Source organism: Mustela lutreola, chromosome 5 (assembly GCF_030435805.1).
Source record: "Mustela lutreola isolate mMusLut2 chromosome 5, mMusLut2.pri, whole genome shotgun sequence".
In the NCBI taxonomy this organism is placed as follows: domain Eukaryota; kingdom Metazoa; phylum Chordata; class Mammalia; order Carnivora; family Mustelidae; genus Mustela; species Mustela lutreola.
In genome coordinates, this window is record NC_081294.1 from 61,536,687 (window position 1) to 61,558,552 (window position 21,866).

Sequence of the window (21,866 nt, forward strand, 5' to 3'; positions counted from 1 at the left end):
ATGTACGTCTGGCCCTACTCTCTCCAGTCTCATGGCTATAAACCATTCATATGGCAGTCCCTAAATGTGTTTTGGCACATAGTAGTTTGTCCTCCTAGACTCAGCGTCACTGCCTCTAGGAGCTCTTGCCTGATTCTCTGAGGTCTGCTTCCTCAGCCAGACAAGTATTTTGAAGGAAATGTCAGTGTTTCATGCATTTCAGCATCTCTAGCACTTAGTGCATAAGAGATACCAGTTCATGTGAAATGATCTCATTTCTCAAGTTCCAGGTACCCCTTGAGGCATTATCTTCTTCACCTATCTCTCCTTTTTCCTGGGAACCCCAGCCACTTTTCTGTCCCTTAATGGAGGCATGGCATTGCACCCCTGCCTCCCAACACACCGAGTTCACAGACCTATGGGATACCCTGACAGTTGACCACCACCTGCTGGTCATTAGGTTTCTAGTACAGTGACAGCTCAGGGCTGCAGAGTAGGGGTTCTTACTTTTAAGGTATTCCATAAAGAATGTAAAACCCTTCTTAGAATATTTTAAGATGTACAATATAAAGCACATAGATTACAAGTGAAAGCAATCATAATGAAATACAGGTATCAAAGTGTTAGAAAACATATATATATTTCTTATAGATGTGATATGTATGTGTATATGTGATATACACATCTCAAACAACAGGATCTAGTGATTGGTTTAATAACTACTGTTATTCCAAAGTGATAAACAAAATTTTGAGATGTCTCCCCAGCTGTCTGGTGAGATGAAATCTCTGATTTCTCTTGCTGACACTGTCACAGGGACTGCTTATACTACTAGAGTTGGTTGCCTACATCCATATAGATGGGAAGTACGGAATTTCAGTTGGAGATCAGTCAAACTGAAAAACAAATCTTTTCCCACCTAAGTACAAAGACACTCAATTCTACCCTCTGATTCCTATTTGGTGATAGGAGGTCTCCCTCAGTGGGGTTTCAGAGGCATGGCAGAAAATTGCTTTTTAAATACAGTGCCTCTTACTCAGTGTAACGGGCAGCTGAGAGTAGGAGAGGAGGTATGGTGGAAATAGCACCTCTAGGTCTAAGTTTGAATTTCATAGGCATCATTTACAGTATTGTGAAGTTTGGCCCAGCCTTCCCTTGCTCCATGTCCGTTTCCGCACCTAGAAAATAGGAATGACAAGTTTTTCCTCAGAAGCTGTTAAAAGGATTTAATAAGTTAACGTGAAAAATCCTCAGGGTCAAATGTTTGATGTTACATGAAAGTGTTAATGTTAAAATCTGTAGAACGCCCACATGTACATGCGCGCGCGCGCGCACACACACACATACACACACATAACTTCTTACAAAACAGAAACCCACCCCAAAGTCTGACTGGCTGTGTGACTCACAGAAGATAGTAAAACCCTTCTCACCTAGCAAATGTGGCTAAGTCTGCCTTGCTATTTCCACCCCACTCTAAGAGAACAACCACAAATGTAAATAGTCTCTCATCTTGTTATTTTATTAGAAGCATATTTACATTCTTGCAGTTAAACTTTGCAGAGAACATTTTACAAAAGTTTTGTATAAAGTTTTGAATTGACATAAAAATAACTTCTATCCTTTATAAAGGGAAAATATAAGTTAGTTATATTTACTCTGCCAAAAATGGACTGAAAACAAGAAACACTTCCATCTGTCCCTTACAGAGGAAACATTAGCACAGGGCATGAGAAATATTGTGTGGGCCTTCTCACTGATGGGCATGCACGCTGGCTCCGTCATGAGGCTGGAGAACCCAACCAGCCCCCGTCCAGAAAGGACAGGGGAGCTATCAGGCCATGGGCAGCACTGAACAGGGAAGCAGCAACTCCCTGAACAAGAGTCAAGGAGTCATGTGAATGATAAGCCAGATAAGGGCATGATCAACGACTTCCATCTGAACTATGAAACTGGCATTTCACCTAAATACTCATTCTCACACCCCAGGCTGCAAAAGGCAACACTGTAAACAAAGCCAAAGTCAGCCCTGCCTGACCATTTGCCAGTGCTGACCTTGTCTGGTGGAACTTGGTCAGTGTTCTGTAATTACACTGCTGCTAGTTCATATTTTCCCAGCACCTGTGCACCAAAAGGAATAAAAGGGGACAATGGTTTCCCTTATCTCATAAGGGTGTGAGACCAGAAAACTATCCCATCTGGGTCAAATACTGAAGCAGGCAAGCTGAATGTTCATTAATTTAAGAGCACCCGCCTTCCCACAGCCCCCAGAGCCTCTTCACTGTGTACATAGGCCTTAGGAACCCCGAGTCCCTTCTTGTTGAATGGCTACCCTCCCTCCCCAAGATCCAGTTCTAACCAGTGCCAAGATCACTTCAAGAGAATTGCTTTAGAACCAAGCATCAAGCCTTAGACATTTAGGAGTGAAAGAAAAAGTCCTCCCTGGATGTTAGCCACTCCATCACCAGCAAAAGAGTACCCAGACTTAATATAGCATCCATAGGATTCCTCAAAACCGCCTTCAGTTTTATTTAAAGCAGGTATAGAAGCCATTCATTTATATTTAAGTTAGAAATCAAAATGAATGAAGTTTTCTTTGTAGAGAAACTGAATGCCTATTTGAGCATTAGGGTTATCTACATCCTCCAGCCTTTGGGACTCAGAATCTGTAGGAGGCCAGCTGAGTAACCCAAAGGCCCAGGATTCAAATCTGAGGTACAGAAGCTCTGCATCCACTGTGCTGCTAGGGACAGAAAGCATTACACTTCTCCTTGAGGCTTTTTCTTCCTCAACAGAAATCCCGGTGACCACCAGCCTGTGTCTCAAGTGTAAGGCCAGACTCCTCCTAGGAGAGGCAAAGGGAAGCAGCCTCCCCATATCACCTGTAGACTGGATGGGCAGGTGTGAGATAGGAACAGCCTAGACATAGTCTTTTGTGATGTAGAATTTATCCCTGAACACAGGAGCCTGTGCCGGGGCCAGAGGGAATCACAGACTGGCAGTTCAGCCTGTACCATTTATGCCAGCACCCAGCACACTTCATACCTGGCTCCACCTACACATGCTCAGGGGCACAGGCTCAGGCAGTGAATGTGTTTCAGCCCACCTGGCACAAGAGGCCTAGGGCAGAGAGGCAAGCCTAGGTAATGCCAGGGGGCCACATGTGTGTATGTGTGGAAGTAGGGTCGGGGGCACAAGATGGCATGAAATACCCAAGACCAGCAGAATGAACCATTCGGGCTCTCCTCCATCCCACTGCTGTAGCTATGGCCTTATCTCAAGAGAAAAGCAAATTGGGGGTTACTGGAAGGATGAGGGCACACCCTGAGGCAGCTGGCTGCAGGGTGGGCTTCACTAGGAACCGAAAGGGCTGCTTAGAGCCATGGTTCTTGTCTGATACTACAAAGAAATGGCTGCAAAGCCAGCAAAAATCACAATATGAACAAACTCATCATAATCAGCGACAGCACTTTGTGTCCACAGACAGCAAACCCAGTGTTCTGGCAAACAGCAGGGCCTCAAGGCTGCAGAACACCATTTCTCCTGGACTCTGACCCCACTCACTGAAAGCTTGAAGGGATGTAGGGCTCAAAAAGAATATATATTAAGATCATATAACACATAATAAAACCTCGCCCTCCATAAGTGAGCGAGAATTAAGGAGCACGGGGATGGGTCTGTTGGGCACAGCTGGGGTAGCACAGGGCAAGGGGCTGGATTCAAGTTGGCATGGAAGCAAGAGGGAAGGGGGGGTCCTGAGTTACTTGTTCACAGAGAATGGGTGGGCCTTGGAGGCCCACCAGCCTGCCACCCACCACCCCAACTGGTTGTTAAGAAGTATCCACAGAGCTGTAGGGGAAGAACTTGGTGGCCTTATTTGGGGTGGTAGGGTTCAGGCATTCTGTCTCCTCATTCATTTTGAAGAACATCTCCTGTTCTCGCTTCTTCTGGTTCAGATCTTCTTCCAGTGCCTAGGACAACGAGAGGGAAGACAAAGCTCAATCATATCCCACAGGACACAGGTCTCCTAAATACAGGACCCCCACCAAAGTGGCCTTCTCTGGAAATCCCCCATCCCACCCCAGGCCTTTAGTGCATGGTAACTCAGTCTTCCCTCTTTCCTCTCCCAGAGCCGGTCACCCAGCAGATAGCTACCACCTCTTGCTTCATTCTGCCAGAACCATACAGGAGTTTGCTGTGGGCCAGGGGCTATAGTTTGTGAAATGCCCTCTCACAAATGTGGTGGGGGAAAGGGGCAGATGCCAATCTTCTGGCAGAGAAGCAGCCAAATGAATGGAGAAAGACCCAAGGTAGAAAATGGACAGATTTTTTAACAGCAGACAGTAGGGAGGTAGGGGATGGGAGTTGGTGGGGACAGAGATGCTCAAGTACATAGTGTTCCTAATGAGAGCACTGCCCCACAGAGATCATCCAGGGAGTTATTTTTAAAAGACATGTGCCTAGCGGTGCCTGGGTGGCTCAGTGGGTTAAAGCCTCTTCCTTCAGCTCTGGTCATGGGATCGAGCCCCGCATCGGGCTCTCTGCTCAGCAGGGAGTCTGCTTCCTCCTCTGTCTCTCTGCCTGCTTTTCTGCCTACTTGTGATCTCTGTCAAATAAATAAATAAAATCTTTTTAAAAATTAAAAATAAATAAAAATAAAATACATGTGCCTTGGGCACCTGAGTGGCTCAGTCAGTTAAGTGTCTGCCTTCGGCTCAGGTCATGATTCCAGCGTCCTGGGATCGGGTCCCACGTGAGCAGAGAGCCTATTTCTCCCTCATCCACTATCTCGGCTTGTACTCTCTTTCTCCATCAAATCTTCTTTAAAAAAAAATACACAGACCTTCACACCCCACCCCTGAGATTCTGATTCTGATTCTGAAAACTTGTGGTAGTTATGGCAGGACAGAGGTTCTGTGTGTTGCTAAAACATATTAGGTAACTCCAAGCAGAGTGTCTAGCTGACCATTACTACAGGAGCATCCCTGGGGCACATCCAAGTGTATCTAGATAAATTGGGTCCTACAAAAAAAATGTCTTGAGGGGTCTTCAATAAAAGGCATTCAATTAAAAAGGGAAGCAAAGTGTACTGGAAAGAACATGAGTTAAAGTCATACAAGAATTCAGCTTTCTTATTACCAGCTAGTGTGGCCTTCTGGTAATTCACATAGAATCTTAGCTGAAGTTCTCCTTTGCTGGATGTATTCATATTAAAGTGTTTGTGATAACCAAACATTATAGATAAGCAAGATGAAAATAGTACTGTTTAAGCTTTTATAACAAGTTATAAAATCCAGTGCCTGTGGGAGGCAGCCAAGTGAACTGAAGGAGTGAAGAGAGCTGGGTGTGAGGCAGTAAGGAGTGGTGGGGACTGTGGTGAGGTAACAAGCACACACTGTGTCTGAAGAGGGCCGTTTCTTCTTAGCTCCAGCTGATGGCTGTCATGTGGCATGACAAACCCAGTATTGCTAGAGTTGGTTTTTCAAAAAAACTGAAAACTCAGATTTTTATGTAAACTTTCCCTACACAGACATTCCTTGCAGCTATTGTGGGTTTGGTTCCAGACTACCACAATAAAGCAAATATCACAAAAGTAAATCAAATGAATTTTTTTAATTTCCTAGTGCATATAAAAATCATGTTTACCAAAACAAGTTATGTCAATGGCATACTATGGTCTTAAGTGTGCGACAGCGTGGTCTAAAAAAACAATATATATACCGTAATTAAAATGTGCTTTATTGCTAAAAAATGCTGTCATCTGAGTTTTTAGCAATCTGTAATGTTTTGCTAGTAATGGCTCCTGACTGAACAAGATGGCTGCTGAAGGTCGGGGTGGCTGCGGCAATCTTTCTTTTTATTACTGAAATATAATTGACATACAATGTTTATATTCCTTCCGCGTGTACAACATGGTGATTTGACAATTCTGTACATCATGCTATGCTCACCATGGTAAGTGTAGTTATTTTTTTTAATTTTTATTATTGAAGTATAGCTCACATACAAGACAGTTTCTTAAAATAAGGCCAACAGTGAAGTCTGCCACAGTGACGGACTCTTCCCTTCCCAAACAATTTCTCCATGGCATGTGATGCCGTTTGACAGCATTTTACCCACAACAGAGTTTCTTTCAAGATTGGAGTTTGTTCTCTCAAACCCTGCCTCTGCCTTATCAACTAACCATGTGGTATTTCTAAATTGTTTCTTGTCATTTTAAGTCTTCACCAGGAGTAGAGTCTATCTTGGGAAACCACTTTCTTTGTTCATCCATAAGAAGTAACTCCTCATCCATTAGGTTTTGTCACTAGAGTGCAGCAATTCAGCACAGCTTCGGGCTCCACTTCTCACTTTTTTGCTGTTTCCACATCTGCAATTACTTCCTCCACTGAAGTCCTGGACCCCTCAAAGTCATCCATGAGGGTTGGAATCAGCTTCTTTCTGAACTCCTGTTCATCTTCATGTTTTCACCTATTCTCATGAATCATCAGTGTACCTAATGGCATCAAGAATGGTGAATCCTTTCCAGGTTTTTGACTTACTTTGCCTAGATCCATCAGAGGAATTACTGTCTACAGCAGCTATAACCTCACGAAATGTATTTCTTAAGTAAGGACACTTGAAAGGTCAAATTTACTCTTGACCCATGGGCTACAGAATGGATTTTATGTTAGCAAGCATGAAAACATTAATCTTTAAAAAATAATAACAACAACAACATCATTAGGGACGCCTGGGTGGCTCAGTCAGTTAAGTGTCTGGACTCTTGGTTTCAGCTCAGGGTCATGAGATTGAGCCCTATGTTGAGCTCGGTGCTGGGCATGAAGCCTGCTTAAGATTCTCTCTCTCTCTCCCTTTGCGCCCCACACCCCTGCTCACATATGCTCATGTGTGCGCTCTCGCTCTCTCTCTCTCAAAAACAAACAAACAAAAAAACCATGTTGTACATCTCCATCAGGTGACCAGGTGCATGGCCAATGAGCAGCAGGTCTCAACAGTGAGCTTAAAATAGTAAACCATGTTGTGAACAGATGTGCTGTCATCAAGGCTTTGCTGTTCCATTTTCAGGAACACAGAATAGATTAGGACACTTGAAAGTCAAATTTACTCTTGACCCATGGGTCAAGATTTTAAGATTTTATTTATTTGACAGAGAGAGATCACAAGTAGGCAGAGAGGCAGGCAGAGAGAGAGGGGGAAGCAGGCTCCCTGCTGAGCAGAGAGCTCGATGTAGGGCTCGATCCCAGGACCCTGAGATCATGACCTGAGCCGAAGGCAGCGGCTTAACACACTGAGCCACCCAGGCGCCCCAGATGAGCATAATTCTTAAGGGCCCTAGGATCTTTGGAATGGTAAATGAACACTAGCTTCAACTTGAAGTCACCAGCTGCAGTAGCCCCTAACGAGAGTCAGCCTGAAGCTGTGAAGGCAGGCAGGGACTTCTCCTCTCCAGCTATAAACTCTTCTTCTAATAGAAGACTGTTTCATCTGTGTTGAAAATCTGTTACTTAGTGTAGCCACTCTGATGAATTCTCTCAGCGACATCTTCTGGAGAACTGGCTGTAGCTTCTACATCGGCATGTGCTGCTTCCCCTTGCACTTTTCTGTTCTGGAGACAGCTCCTTCCATTAAGCCTCCTGAACCAACTTCTGCTAAATTCAGACTTTTCTTCTGCAGCTTCTTCACCTCTCAGTCTTCACAGAATTGAAGACAGTTAGTTAGGCCCCTGCACTGGATTAGGCCTTGGCTAAAGGGAATTTGTGGCTGGTTTAATCCATAAAAATTTTCTCCATTTCAGCAATAAGGCTGTTTAGCTTTCTTATCCTTCATGTATTCACTAGAGTAGCACTTTTAATTTCCTTCAAAACTTTTCCTTTGCATTCACAACTTGACTATAACTGTTTGATGCAAGAGGCCAGTATTTGGCCTATCTCAAATTTAAACATTGCCTTCCTCATTACGCTTAATCATGTCTAGCTTTTGATTTAAAACGAGAGCCATGCAACTCTTCCTTTCACTTGAACACTGAAAGTCCACTCTAGGTAGGGCCATTAATTGGTATAATTTTAGTATTACTGTGTCTCATGGAATGAGGCCTGAGGAGAAAGGGAGAGAGCCAGGGGAATGGGAAGTTAGTGGAGCAGTCTTAAGATATGCAATAGTTGGCCGTCTTTTTTTTTTTTTTTAAGTGTATTTTATGATTTATTTTATTGAATAGTTGACACACAATGTTACATTAGTTTCAAGTGTACAACAGTGATTTGGCAAGTCTATACATTATGCTATGCTCAGCACAAGTGTACCGACCATCTGTCATCATATAATGCTACTCTCATACTCCTGACTGTGTTCTCAATGCTTTTAACTTTTATCCCTCTGACTTATTCATTCTACAACTGGAAGCTTCTATCTCCCACTCTACCCATTTTTGTCCTTCCCCTCACCCCTCTCCTCTGTGGCAACTATCAGTTTGTTCCCTATACTTACAGGTTTGTTTCTGCTTTCTGTCTACTCTGTTTTGTTTCAATTCACATGTAATTTTATATATATGTGTGTGTGTGTATATGAAATGTAACCGTATTTGTCTGTGTCTGACTTATTTCACTTAGCATAAGACCTTCACGTCTGAAATGGCAAAGATCTCATTTTCCACAGCTAAGTAGTATTCCGGTGTGTGTGTACATCACGTTTTCTTTATGCATTCATCTATTGATGGACACTTGGGTTACTTTCCCATCCTGTTGTAAATAATGCTGCAATAAATATAGAGGTGCATATATCTTTTCAAATTACTTTTTTGTTTTCTAAATACCCAGTAGTGGAATTATTATATCATGTGGTATTTCTAATTTTTTGAGGAATTTCCATGCTATTTCCCACAATGGCTGCACCAATTTACATTTCCACCAACACTGCACAAAATCTCTTTTTTCTCTGCAACCACGTCAACACTTGTTATTTCTTGTCGTTTTAATATGAGCCATTCTGACAGGTGCAAGGTGATACCTGCTTATGGTTTTGATTAGCATTTCCCTGATGATTAGTGACGTTGAACATCTTTTCATGTATCTGTTGGTCAAATGTCTATCTTTGGAAAAATGTCTATTCATGTCCTCTGCCCATTTACTATTTGGGGTTTTTGGTGTTTAGTTGTTTAAGCTCTTTATGTATTTTGATATTAACTCCTTATCAGACATATCATTCGCAAATATATTTTCCCATTCAGTAGGTTGCTTTTTCATTTTGTTGATGTTTTTCTTTGCTATGAAAAAAAGCTTTTCAGTTTGGGGTATTTCCGATAGTTTATTTTCGCTTTTGTTTCCCTTGCCTTAGGAGAGATACCTAAAAAAAAAAAAAAAAAAAAAAAATACTGCTACAGCCTGTGTTAGAGAAATTATTGCCTCTGCTAGCTTCTAGGATTTTTATGATTTCAAGGTCTCAGATTTAGGACTTTAATCCACTTTGAGTTTATTTTTATGTAAGAAAGTGGTTCATTTTCATTCTTTTGTATGGCTGTCCAGTTTTCCCAATACTATTTATTGAAGAGAGTGTCTTTTCCCCATTGTATATTCTTGCCTCCTTTGTCATAGATTAATGACCATGTAAGTGTGGGATTACTTCTGGGTTTTATTATGTTCCAGTGATCTGTGTGTGTGTTTTTATGTCATACTGTTTTGGTTATTCCAGCTTTGTAGTATATGTTGAAATGTGACATTCTGATACCTCCAGTTTTGTTGTTTTTCAAGATGTCTTTGGCTATTTGGGGTCTTTTGTGGTTCCATACAAATTTTAGTATTATTCTAGTTCTGTGAAGAATACTGTTGGTATTTTGATAGGGACTGCACTGAATCTGTAGATTGCTTTGAGCAATACGGACATTTTAACAGTGTTAATTCTTCCAATCCATGTGCATGGAATATCTTTCCATTTGTTTTTGTTATCTTCAATTTCTTTCATTAATGTCTTATAGTTTGGTTCATCCCTAGGTTTTTTATTCATTGTGGTTCAGTTATAAATGGAATTGCTTTTTTTTTTTTTAAGATTTTATTTATTTGATAGACAGAGATCACATGTAGGTAGAGAGGCAGGCAGAGAGAGAGGGGGAAGCAGGCTCCCTGCTGAGCAGAGAGCCCAATGCGGGACTTGATCCCAGGACTCTGGGACCATGACCGAGCCGAAGGCAGAGGCTTTAACCCACTGAGCCACCCAGGTGCCCTGGAATTGCTTTCTTATCTTTCTGCAACTGTGTTATTAGTATATAAAAGTACAACTGATGTCTGTGTATTAATTTTGTGTCCTGCAGCTTTATTGAATTGATTTAGTACTCCTAATATAGTTTTTTTGGTGGAGTCTTTAGGGTTTTCTATGGATAGTATTATGTTTTTTGCAAATAGTAATAATTAAAAGGCATCCAAATTGGTAAGGAAGTATTTAATCTTTTTTTTTAAGTCCATTGCTGTGGCTACGATTCTCACTACTATGCTGAATAAAAGTTGTGAAAGTGGGTACATTCTCCTTGTCTTATTCCTGATCTTAGGAGGGAAAATTCTCAGTTTTTTACCACTGAGGATGATGTTAAGCGGTGGCTTTTTCATATAGGACCTTTATTATGTTGAGGTATGTTCCCTCTAAACCCACTCTGTTGAGAGTTTTTATCACAAACAGATGCTGGATTTTGTCAAAGCTTTTTCTGCATCTGCTGAGATCATCATATGACTTTTATCCTTCATTTTGTTGATATGTATCATGTTGACTGATCTTTTTAATGTATGGTTGAGTGTGGTTCGCTAATACTTTGTTCAGAATTTTGTCATCTGTTATTCATCAGGAATATGGCCTGTGGTTTTCTTTTTTTGGAATTGTCTTTGTTTTACTATCAGGATTAATTCTGGCCTCCTAGAATATACTTGGAAGCTTTCTTTGCTCTTCCATTTTTTGGAATAGATTGAGGAAAATAATGTCTTCTTTAAATGTGTGGTAGAATTCATTTCTTTTTTTTTTTTTTTTTTTTTTTTTTAAGATTTTATTTATTTATTTGACAGAGAGAAATCACAAGTAGTCGGAGAGGCAGGCAGAGAGAGAGAGACGGAAGCAGGCTCCCTGCCGAGCAGAGAGCCCGATGCGGGACTCGATCCCAGGACGCTGAGATCATGACCTGAGCCGAAGGCAGCGGCTTAACCCACTGAGCCACCCAGGCGCCCCAAATGTGTGGTAGAATTCACTGTGAATCCCTCTGGCCCTGGGTTTTTGTTGTTGGTGGTGGTGGTAGCTTTTTGCATACCAATTCGATTTCATTCCCAGTAATTGGTCTGTTCAGGTTTTCTAATTATTCCTGATTCAGTTTTAGAAGATTGTTTCTAGGAATTTATCCACTTCTTCTAGTTGGCATATAATGTTTTGTACTATTCTCATGTAACCCTTTCTATTTCTGGGGTGTTTATTTATTTGGGTCCTTTCTCTTTTTTTCTTGCTGAGACTGGCTAAAAGTTTATCCATTCTGTTTAACTCTTCAAAGAAGTGGCTCTTAGTTTTCATTGATTTTTTTTTCCTGTCGATCTGTTATTCTCAATTTCATTTAAAGCTCTTATGGTTATTATTTCCTGTCTTCTCTTAACCTTAGGCTTTGTTCTTTTTCTAGCTCTTTTAGATTGTTTATGTGAGATTTTTTTTTTGTTTCTTGAGATTAGCTAGTATCACTATTGAGATTAGCCAGTATCACTATAAATTTTCCTCTTAGAACTCCAAAGATTTTGAGCCAGTGTGTTTTCATTTTCATTTGTGTCCATTTTTTCCTCTTTGATTTCTTCGTTCACCTATTACTTATTCAGTAATATGGTGTCCAGTTTTCACAACTTCCTATTTTTTCAGGTTTTTTTCTTTCTTGTGATTAATTTCCAGTCTCATACTCTTGTGGTTGGAAAAGATGCATGATATGATTTCAGTCTTCTTAAATTTATTGAGACTTGTTTTGAAGTTCACCATCTTTTGTGGTCAACTTTCATGGCATCCCAAAACAAGTATGATAATAAGATCACTGATCACCATAATAATAATGAAAAGTTCAAAATGTTGTAAGAATTATGAAAATGTGACACAGAGACATGAAGTAAGCAAATGCTATTGGAAAAATGACACTGGTGGATATACTCACCATGGGGTTGCCACAAACCATTAGTTTTGAAGGGGGGACACAATTGTTTGTGAAGTATAATGAAACAGGTATGCCTGTGCTTAATCTAAAGGTTGGCAACTTTCCTTTTTTTTTTCTTTATTTTATTTATTTGAGAGAGACCACACCAGCACAAGAGAGAGCAGCAGGTAGAGGAAGATGGACAAGTAGGCTCCTGCTGAGCAGGGAGCCCAATGTAAGGGTCGATCCCAGGACCCTGGGATCATGAACCAAGCTGAAGGCAGACACTCAAGCAACTGAGCCACCCAGGCGCCCCAAGGTTGGCAAGTTTCAAAAAAACTTTTAAGTTTCTATATATTGGCCAAACCTAATACCTGTAAGCCAGTTTCAGTTTGTGATCTGTGCTATAGGTATAACAGTTTAGTTATCAAAGCTACCACTTTCTGAGCAGAGAGGTTTAATAACTTGCCCAGGGTTTCACAGAGAGTAATAGGGGAGCCACAACTTTACTTCATGCCTGTCTTACTCCAAAGCCTGTGCTCTGAATCACTGTTCTCCTCTGCCTACCCCATACATTCATTTATATAACCTGAGGCAGGAATCTGTAATCCTTTTGCTGTAAAGGGCCAGATTATAAATATTTTACACTTTACAGGCTGTGAGGTCTCTGTCACAAATACTCAGCTGCCGTTGTAGTACAAAATCAGCCAGAGACAATATGGAAAATAATGAGCTTGGCTGTTTTCCAATAAAACTTTAATAAATACAGATGGTAGGCCAGATTTGGCCCATGGACAATAGTTTACTAACACTTGCTTTAAGGGAAGCAAGGTTATCTACATTTTATACCCTAAAAAGCAAGATTGGGAAGGGAAGACTTGTCTGAGGCCATATTCTGTGTTAACTGTCACCCAACCAACACTTAAATTATTTATGCTACCAGATATTCTGTACTTATTTGAAAGAAGTAAGTCTGAATTTCTCTAAAATTATTGTATAGTGTACAGTCACTTCCCCTGCCCCTGTATAGCTCAAGACTCAAGACTATAAATTATAATGCAAGAGTATAAAAAAGTCATATCACTCTGGTCCCATGTTCCAACAGTAACCCAGGTAGCTAATGACAGGCAGTTCTACAAAGAATTCTATAAAATAGGATGCCTGGGTGTCTCAGTTCGTTAAGCGTCTGCCTTCAGCTAGGGTCATGATCCCAGAGTCCTAGGATCAAGTCCTGCATCGGGCTCTCTGCTAAGCAGGAAGCTCACTCTTCCCTCTCCCTCTGCCCCTCCCCCCTGCTTGGGGTCTCCCCCACCTCTCTCTCTCTCAAATAAAATCTTAAAAAATAAAATTATAAAAGAATTCTGCATAATAGCAGGCCCACAAGCAAAATCCAGTATGGCTGTCCAGACATACACTGTGGTGCCTCCCCTAAACCCAGGTGCCTTGCAAATATGAGGCAGCTGTCAGAGGCAACGTGATCATTCATTTTCAAACTCTCTCCCAGGACGTGCCAAGGGTATAGAACACCCAGGTTAAGAGAACCAAAATGAACATTTATTTCCTGATACCAGAGTCAATGTATGTTAGCAGGAGCATTATTGATTTGAGTTGTCAAGTATCAAAAGTCCCAACAGGCCGTGATTACAGAAAATGATGAACATGGGCCTGCTAAGAGGAAGGTCTGGGACTGTGGCCAGCTTCCAGACAGAAAGCTCCATTAGCACAGGTAGGGGAGCCTCACGTCAAGGACTTCCAGGGCCATCAGGCAGCTGAGGTGGGCAGCTGCCTCTTGTCCAGACCACAGTTAGAACAAGCAGAGCAGATGTGTGATGGCAGAACAAACCTCAGGGCCTCTGGAAACCTGACCAAGGGCAGTTAGGGCAGCTCTCTCCTCAGAGAGGTTGGGAGTGGAAGGAAGTAAGTATGTCCTTGGCCTTTACTAGGGGCTGGCTGTGGACTTCATCACACTGTACAATATCCACATCCACTTTATAACTGACCACACCGAGGCCCTCTGATGGTTAATTTTATGTGTCAGCCTTGTATGGCATGGCACCCAGTTGTTTGGTCAAACCCCCAGGGAGATGTCATTGTGAAGGAACTTTTTTTTTTTTTTTTTAAGATTTTTTTAATTTATTTGACAGAGAGAGAGAGAGATCACAAGTAGGCAGAGAGGCAGGCAGAGAGAGAGAGAGAGGAGGAAGCAGGCTTCTCGCTAAGCAGAGAGTCCAATGTGGGGCTCGATCCCAGGACCCTGAGACCATGACCTGAGCCAAAGGCAGAGGCTTAACCCACTGAGCCACCCAGGCGCCCCGTTAAGGAACTTTTAGATGTGATTAATATTTAACTCTGTAGACTCTGAGTAAAGCAGACTACCCTCCCGAATGTGGGTGGGCCTCATCCAAACAGTCAAAGGCCTTACAACTGAGGTCCCCCTAAGGAAAAAGGAATTCTGCCTGCAGACTGTCCAAGGACTCGCAACTGCAACATCAACTCTTCCCTGAATCTCCAACCTGCCCTGCAGGTTTCAGACTTACCAGCCATCCACAAACCTAGGAGCCAATTTCTTCAAGTAAATCTATAAATCTGTTACTTATTTATATCTGTATTCACATTGTAGGCAGACACCTGTGCCTCAGCATGGAGGAGAGCCTACCATCAAGCCCACAAGCCCAGACATGGTTACCTTTTTGCGTGGCCGAAGCTTGTCCCGCCATTCCTTCAGGTTCTGGTTATGGCTCTCATCTAGAGCCTTCAGCTTCTGAGTTTCATGTTCTACCAGGAGGTGACACTTTTCATTCTGGAACAAATTCCAGGCAGAACAGGTAAAAAACTCAGAAGGCAGAGGTGCAAAGGGCTAACACAGACTTCATGCTATAGACCTGTTGACATCAGCATTATTCATTTCTTACTTCTGCTCCTTGATTATAATTTTATAGAAACTCTATACCTATTATACACAGATATGAAGAAACGCCTGGAGGAATATTTCAGAATATTCACGTTAATAGTTCTTATTATGTGGTGGGAGCTACAGTAATTTGCATCTTTCTTCTTGGTGCTTTTTTGCACTGTTTGAATTCTTCAACATGAACACTTATGTCATTTTTATAAAACTATTAACAATAAATAAAAATAAGTCCCCAAATCCCACCACTAGAGGCACCCACTGCAAAAATTTAGATGTTGTTCAGCTCAACCTATATTATACACTTCTGACACCTGCTTCCCCCAACCCTTAACATTACAATGTAAATATTTCTACAAAGAATTAACATTTTTCTTAATCATTTTCAATGCCTACACAGTATCCCAGTGTGGATTCATCAAATTCGAACACTCCCCTACATCTGGTCACTTAGGTTGCTCTTAATTTTCACTCTTTTATTTATTTATTTTTTAAGGTTTTATTTATCCATTTGATAGAGATCACAAGTAGGCAGAGAGGCAGGTGGGGGGGTGGTGTGGAGCAGGCTCCCTGCTGGCAGAGAACCCGATGCGGGGCTTGATCCCACAGAACCCTGGGATCATGACCTGAGGCGAAGGCAGAGGCTTTAACCCACTGAGCCACCCAGGCACCCCTTAATTTTCACTCTTTTAAATAGCACTGCATTGTGTGCTTTGGACTGAATTGTGTCTCCCCAAAATTCATATGTTGAAGCCCTAATCCCCACTGTGATGCTATTTGGAGTGGCCCTTTAGGGAAAAATTAAGTTTAGCTGAGATCCTAGGGGTGGACCGTCATTATGGGATTAGTGTCTTAGACTAGAGAGGTGGCTTTCTCCTTCTCTGTGCCATGTAAGGACACAGCAAGAAGCAGGCCATTTGCAAGCGAGGAAGAGAGGCTGAACCCAACCACACCCGGAAGCTGATTTTAGCCTTCTAGGCTGTGAGAAAATAAACTTGTTTAAGCCACCCAGACTGGTATTTTGTTATGGCAGCCAGAGCTAAGATAACTATATATGTAATTTTCTATATCTTATGTCATTTCCTCAGAAGAAATTCTGTGGTAAGGATGAGGACATGGACCTGACTGACGCATTCCCAACTTTACTGTTCTCTTAGGTAAGTTATCTGCTTCAAAAAAGTTACTTAGAATTTCTCACAAGCAAAAGATACAAGTCCCTGTTGATTCCTCACAGAGAATCTAAAGCAAGGGGAAAGCACTTTCATCCAGATACACCAACCCTATTGAGTTGGAAGAGTGAAACCCATTGGGGGATTTTTCGTTTTGGGTTTCATTCTCTGGCTTCTGAGGGTTTAAGAAATGTTTAGTTAGAAACAATAATCCTAGAAGTACAGAGTACCTTTGACCTGCCAGGAGTTGGGCCCCTGGGATTCTGTATGGGTTCTCTCAGTTAATCCTCCCAGTAACTCCATGAGGCAGGGATGGGGAAAACAGATGCAGACGGTGAGGGGTTTGGCTAAATTTCACAGAGCAATATGGGGCAGGGTCCCTACCTGACAGTCTTCAATGCCTGTCATGTTTTCTCCATGCCTCTCTGCCTCTCCAGAAATTGCCAGATGGGTCTAACAGCCTGAGCCATTTCCTGAAATCAGAGGTTTGAACCTGCCTATTCCTCACGTATGGCAATGCCTGGCTCTACCACAAGGGGGCTCCCGGTACCAGCTCCTGGGGTGGCACCCCTCAGGCATGGGGCAAGCTCAGGAGTCAGGAATCTTGAAGAGTTCAGGATCTCCCTGGGGAAAGGGGTCACCAGGAGGTGGCAACACCAGGATCGCGTTCCCTGAGCCTCTTGCCATTAAGGATGATCTGAGCTGTAGGTTTTTGTGTGTGTTCTTTATCAAATTGAGGAAGTTCCCCTTTATTCCTAGTTTACTAAGAGTGTTACCATGAATGAGTGTTAGGTTTTGTCAGATGCTCTTTCTATATGATCATGTGCCTTTCCTGTAGCCTGTTGATGTTATGGATTACGTCAGTTTTTGAACATTGAACCAGCCTGGGATAAAGCCCACTTACATTCTTTTTAGATTTGTGGCAGTCAATTTGCTAATATTTTGTTGAGGATTTGTGCATCTGTGTTTATGAGAGAGAGTGGTTTACTGTTTTCTTTGTAATGCCTGGTTTTGGCGTTAGGATAATCGGGACACTGTGTCCGAAGACACCCAGCAGCATGCAACCGCCAGGCCCCAGGCAAAGCACTTTCAGTTCAGTCATCTCATTTACAAATCCTCACCCCCATCCTACAAAATGGGAATTATCTCCCCCAGCCCATACCCACTCTGTGGAGGCAGGAACTAGAGCCTGGGAGGTGATGGGATTTGGCCAAAGCAGGATGGAAATTGTTTTAGCCCCGGCTCCTCTCAGGAGACTCCTTCCCTGTTTGTAGTTTTTGGTCCCTGAGAGAGGACTTCTTTGAGGGAAACTGAGGCAGTCCAAGAAGAGGGGGCAGGGAGGGCGGTACCTGCAGCTGCTGCAGCTCGCTCATGTTGCTCTCACACTGTGCCATCATGTCCCGCATCTGGTTCTCATGTTTTTGCTGCTGCTGTAGCCGCTCTGACTTCTGCCTCTTCTCCTCTTGCTGGGAGAACTGCCACAGAGATAGTGAGTGCCTCAGAGGGCCACAGGCCTGGCTGGGCCACTGGGGGTTGGGGGTTACCTCCACCATTTGTTCTAGAACACCCTGTCAGAGGGACTGCTTTGTGCATAACCCAAGTGCCCTACACCATTCAGGCTCTATCCTCCTCCTGAGCGGAGACCCAGGCTGGTGGGGACACGACACGGTATTGTTGTGACATGGCCACTACTCAGGAATCAGAGGAGCCCAGGGCCACCGACCCCATGTCCCCAAGCCACATGGATGACGCACAAGTGGGGTCTCGGTAGATGCTAGAGGACGGGGTTTACCAGTGGAGGAAGGCACGGGATCGAAGCACCATCATCTGAGAGGGAACAGTCCAGCAGAGCAGCTGATGAGGGGGTGACTGGCACGCCTCCTCCACGCCCCCACCCTGCAGCTCTCTCTTCCATCCCTCCCAGCCGCAGAAGGTGCAGGCCCCCAGCTCCAGCACACCCGCGGAGCCCCACCTGCTTGATCTTCTCGCGCTGCTCCGAGGCGCTGCCCGCGCCGTTGATGTGGAGGCTCTTCTTGTACATGGCCATGCGCGTCTTACCCTCGCTCCTCTGAATCTTGGGCAGCCGCGCTTTCTCCTGCTGCTGCCGCACCTTCAGCTGCTCCACCATGCGCTGATTGTAGCGCTGCATCTGCTCCCGCTCCTGAGGGGACAGCCGGCCAGGGCCAAGTTCATGGTCACATGTGCTTTGGGCCCTGGGGCAGGGGGCGAGGAGGGGGGCAGTGTGTGCAAGGAGAGGCCCAAGGCTGCCATGCACTATTCCAGAATCCAGGATCCATGTGGTCCCAAGTACCCGGCAGAGCAAGGCTGCTATCGTTTTACTTCTACTGTTAAATTTCTTAAGTGAGAACAGAAAATGTTGCTTTTTGTAAATGTTTGGGATTTTTACCTTCTAAATGCCTTCTCATATGATCTGTGGTCACATGCCATTAAAGCTAATACCACAGAGCAAAATACACAGACAGGGATGGTTCATCATTCTTGATGGCAGGTGTCAATTAAAAGCACTATTAAATTTGAGTTTTTCCTTCGCCTAACACCTGTTTGTATTTCAAAACTTGGCAGGCTGTCACCTCCTCCAAGGAGCTTCCCCTGACTTCCTAGCCAGGTTGGGCACCCTTATTAGAGCTGCCATAGTCCTGTGCTGACCGCCATCATTGCATTTAGATTAGTAATTGTAATTACCCACTGGCTGTACATCCATAGCTTGGTTTGTCTGTCGTTGTTCCCACTAAGGGAATCAAACCAAGACAGACAATTACACAGAAGTAGAGGGCGCTCTGGCCTCACAGAGTAGAGCCCTTGCCTGATCTGAGGGGGTTAAGGAAGGCTTCCCAGCAGAAGTGGTTTAAGTTGATACTTAAAAGCACTCTGAGGGAATGCGTGCAAAAGAGAGCGATAAGGAGGAAATGGAAAGATGAGGGAGAAGGGAAAAAAGTGAAAGACACACCCTAAGGAGTCCGTGAGGGAGCTGCCATCTGCTTCCCTACATGGTTTTCCCTATTCCTAGCGCCTCCACCTGAGGCAGGACATCCCCCAAGAACCTCCTGGGGCCCCACTGCGACCAACACCTGGCTCTTCTTGGGAGCACAGATCATACTCAAGTGGCGCCCTGTCACGGCGTGGCCTCACGGCCCTACCCAGTCCTTTTGGTGGCAGCCTTGGTGGCCTGCTCAGCCAGGGACCTCACCTTCTCATGCTTGCGCACCAGCTCATGCCGCTGGAGAAAGTACTGGTCTTTGAGCTGCTGCTTCACCAGTTGGTGCCTCTCCTGCAGGTGATGCTCCTCCATTTCCCATAGGGCGGCCTCCCGGTCTGTGAAGGAGGAGGCCTGATGAGACGCTTATGGCCAGAGCCCCACTGGGCCAGGAGAGCAGTACACCAGGAAGTGACCAGAGTCAGAAGCCAGAGAAACCAGAGACCTAGGTTAGAGCTGCTCTCATTCACTAGGATTTGGGACAGGTAACAAACCTTCTGCAGGCCTCCACTCCTGCTTCTGCCAAATGCGTACAACCACACCACAGAGGGAGAAGTGTTCTCGGGAGACATATTTATGTTCAGTGTTTCTTAACGGGCAGGTGGGAAGGGCTCATGGAGCTTCATGAAGAAGCCAGGACAGCTCTCTGTCACTATTTTGTCCTTTGGAAAACGTGGGACACTCTCCTTGGCCACTGCACGTCCCTTATATAAACATCATTGAGATAGCAGTATCTGGCATTTTATCACTGGAAGTCTATGATCGGATCCTCTGCTCAGCCACAGGCAGGGCACCGGTGTCAGAGGAGGACCTCAGGCCCCGAGAGACACATAGCAGGCTGCGCTCAACCCACGAAGAATGGTCAGTTTAGGTCACTGCATTCCCGTTCTGGGAACACTGGAGCTGCCCATGGTAATCGGAATGGTGATTTGGCTTCCTGACCAAAACCAGAACCACTGTCCCCTAAGGAGGGTGGGTCTTCTCGATATTGGGGGACAAAAAAACAAATGAGGGCAACATCTGTGGCTCCTCAGAACACCAGGGGCGACATTTCGCAGCCCCATCCCCAAGTACTGAGGGGTCCACACTGCTCGGCTGCATGAGCCATCACAGCGCTTTGCTGTGTCAGTAAGCAAGAGACAGTGTGGGAACCTCGGCCCTATGTTGTTTACTTCTTCACAACAGGCTGCTCTGTTGGCTCAAAAGCCCACAGGCGCCACACTCAAATTTTCACCATCCAACTGTTATACATGCAGCTCAAACAACAGATTTTTGGCCACTGAGAGCCCACTTGCTTTGCACACCCCACAACACCACACCAAACTAGATGAGATAAAGCTCGGGCAGTAGAAAGACCCTAAGCTGAGCTGCCCTTCAGAGCTCTATCCCAGGACCCCACCCTGCCAAGTGACCCCATCCAGATACAGAAGCCTTCCCTCTGGGAGTGGTCTACACTGGGGTCTCCAGAAGGTCCTGGGCTATGAGGAATCTGCCAGCATGCAAACCTGTCAGGGTGTCAGGGTGGTTAGGAGCCCGGCTTCAAGAGGAGATCCGCGGTCAAGGCCTACTCTACCATGCATTAGCAGAGCAACCCCAGCCACAGCACAGTCGCTCCACAAGCCTCCGTTTCCTCGTCTACAAGAACACCTTGTTGCACAAGGTGAAGATTTAAGGAGACTGAGCCATGAGGACTGGCACACAGCCTGGCAAAGTAGTCACTCGATACATGATAGCTCTCATACGGGGCTCAATACTGTCCGACCCCCGGTACCCTGTTCACCCAGTGGACCTATTACAATTTCTACCCGCTCCATCGCTTTCTTTCTTTCTTCCTTCCTCGACATCAGGAATAATGTCAAATAGTGTTGGTGACAACTGGTTTCTGTGCCTCAGCCCCAACTTCAGGCAGGCTGTCCCCACATTTTGCCCTGAAGGAATGTCTTTTCTTTTTAGGGTGGAGAAGCACCTTGCAGTTCCTAACAGAGCCCACTCTCTGGCGCCCACCTCGAAGGAGTTCCTGCTTCTTAGTGAGACACTCGCGCTCCTTGTCACAGATCTCCCGCCTGTTGTCAGCAGTGATCTTCTTCATCGCCAGCTCCAAGTCCTCCTTCTGCTTGGCCAGGAAGTCCCGGTCCTGTGTGGGAGAGAGAATAGACCTTTAGCACTGGCTTGGGCACCTCGCTCTCTACTGCTATTACAGAAGATAGGTCATTACAAGCAGCGAAGAAAACATGTGGAAATGTGAGACTTAGAGACACGTCAACCAGTTGTGGCATGTGCTCTTTATGTGGACCCTGATTCAAACAAATTGTAAAACAGAATTAATGAGACAATTGGAAATGGAAATAATAATTCAAATGTAAATATGTCAGTAATTATTGTTAAATACTTAAAGTTTTAGGTACATTTATAGTATTATGGATTTATTTTTTAAAGATACATATTGAGACATTTACAAGTAAAATGATAGGATATGTGGGGTTTGATTCAAAATAACACAGAAGGGTGGGGGAGTAAGGGGACAGGCGTTCCTAATTCCGGAGATCAGGTAATGAGGGGGTTCCTGGTGCACCTCTTTCTGCCTATGTTTTTAATTTGCCATCATAAAGAATTAAAAAATTAAAATTTAAAAACTTTAGGGAACACATAGGCAGAAACAAAAATGCCCAGGAATCATATTACCCA

The 21,866-nt window shown here is 44.1% G+C and overlaps 1 protein-coding gene and 1 long non-coding RNA gene across 2 annotated transcripts in view; one reads left to right on the forward strand and one right to left on the reverse strand.

Annotated features, from left to right (window-relative positions):
* Window positions 1–21,593, forward strand: part of LOC131831912 (uncharacterized) — a 74,823-nt gene extending 53,230 nt beyond the window's left edge. Inside the window, exons 2-4 of the long non-coding RNA XR_009353862.1 lie at window positions 14,730–14,934; window positions 16,106–16,174; window positions 21,135–21,593. This is a non-coding gene — a long non-coding RNA (uncharacterized LOC131831912). The remainder of the gene's footprint in view (window positions 1–14,729; window positions 14,935–16,105; window positions 16,175–21,134) is intronic.
* Window positions 1,481–21,866, reverse strand: part of STK10 (serine/threonine kinase 10) — a 119,260-nt gene continuing 98,874 nt past the window's right edge. Inside the window, exons 14-19 of the mRNA XM_059174299.1 lie at window positions 21,186–21,315; window positions 19,395–19,519; window positions 18,159–18,347; window positions 17,536–17,661; window positions 14,796–14,909; window positions 1,481–3,950 (exon numbers count right to left, since the gene is read on the reverse strand). Coding sequence (XP_059030282.1) covers window positions 3,810–3,950; window positions 14,796–14,909; window positions 17,536–17,661; window positions 18,159–18,347; window positions 19,395–19,519; window positions 21,186–21,315 — 825 coding nt within the window. The 3' untranslated portion in view covers window positions 1,481–3,809. The remainder of the gene's footprint in view (window positions 3,951–14,795; window positions 14,910–17,535; window positions 17,662–18,158; window positions 18,348–19,394; window positions 19,520–21,185; window positions 21,316–21,866) is intronic.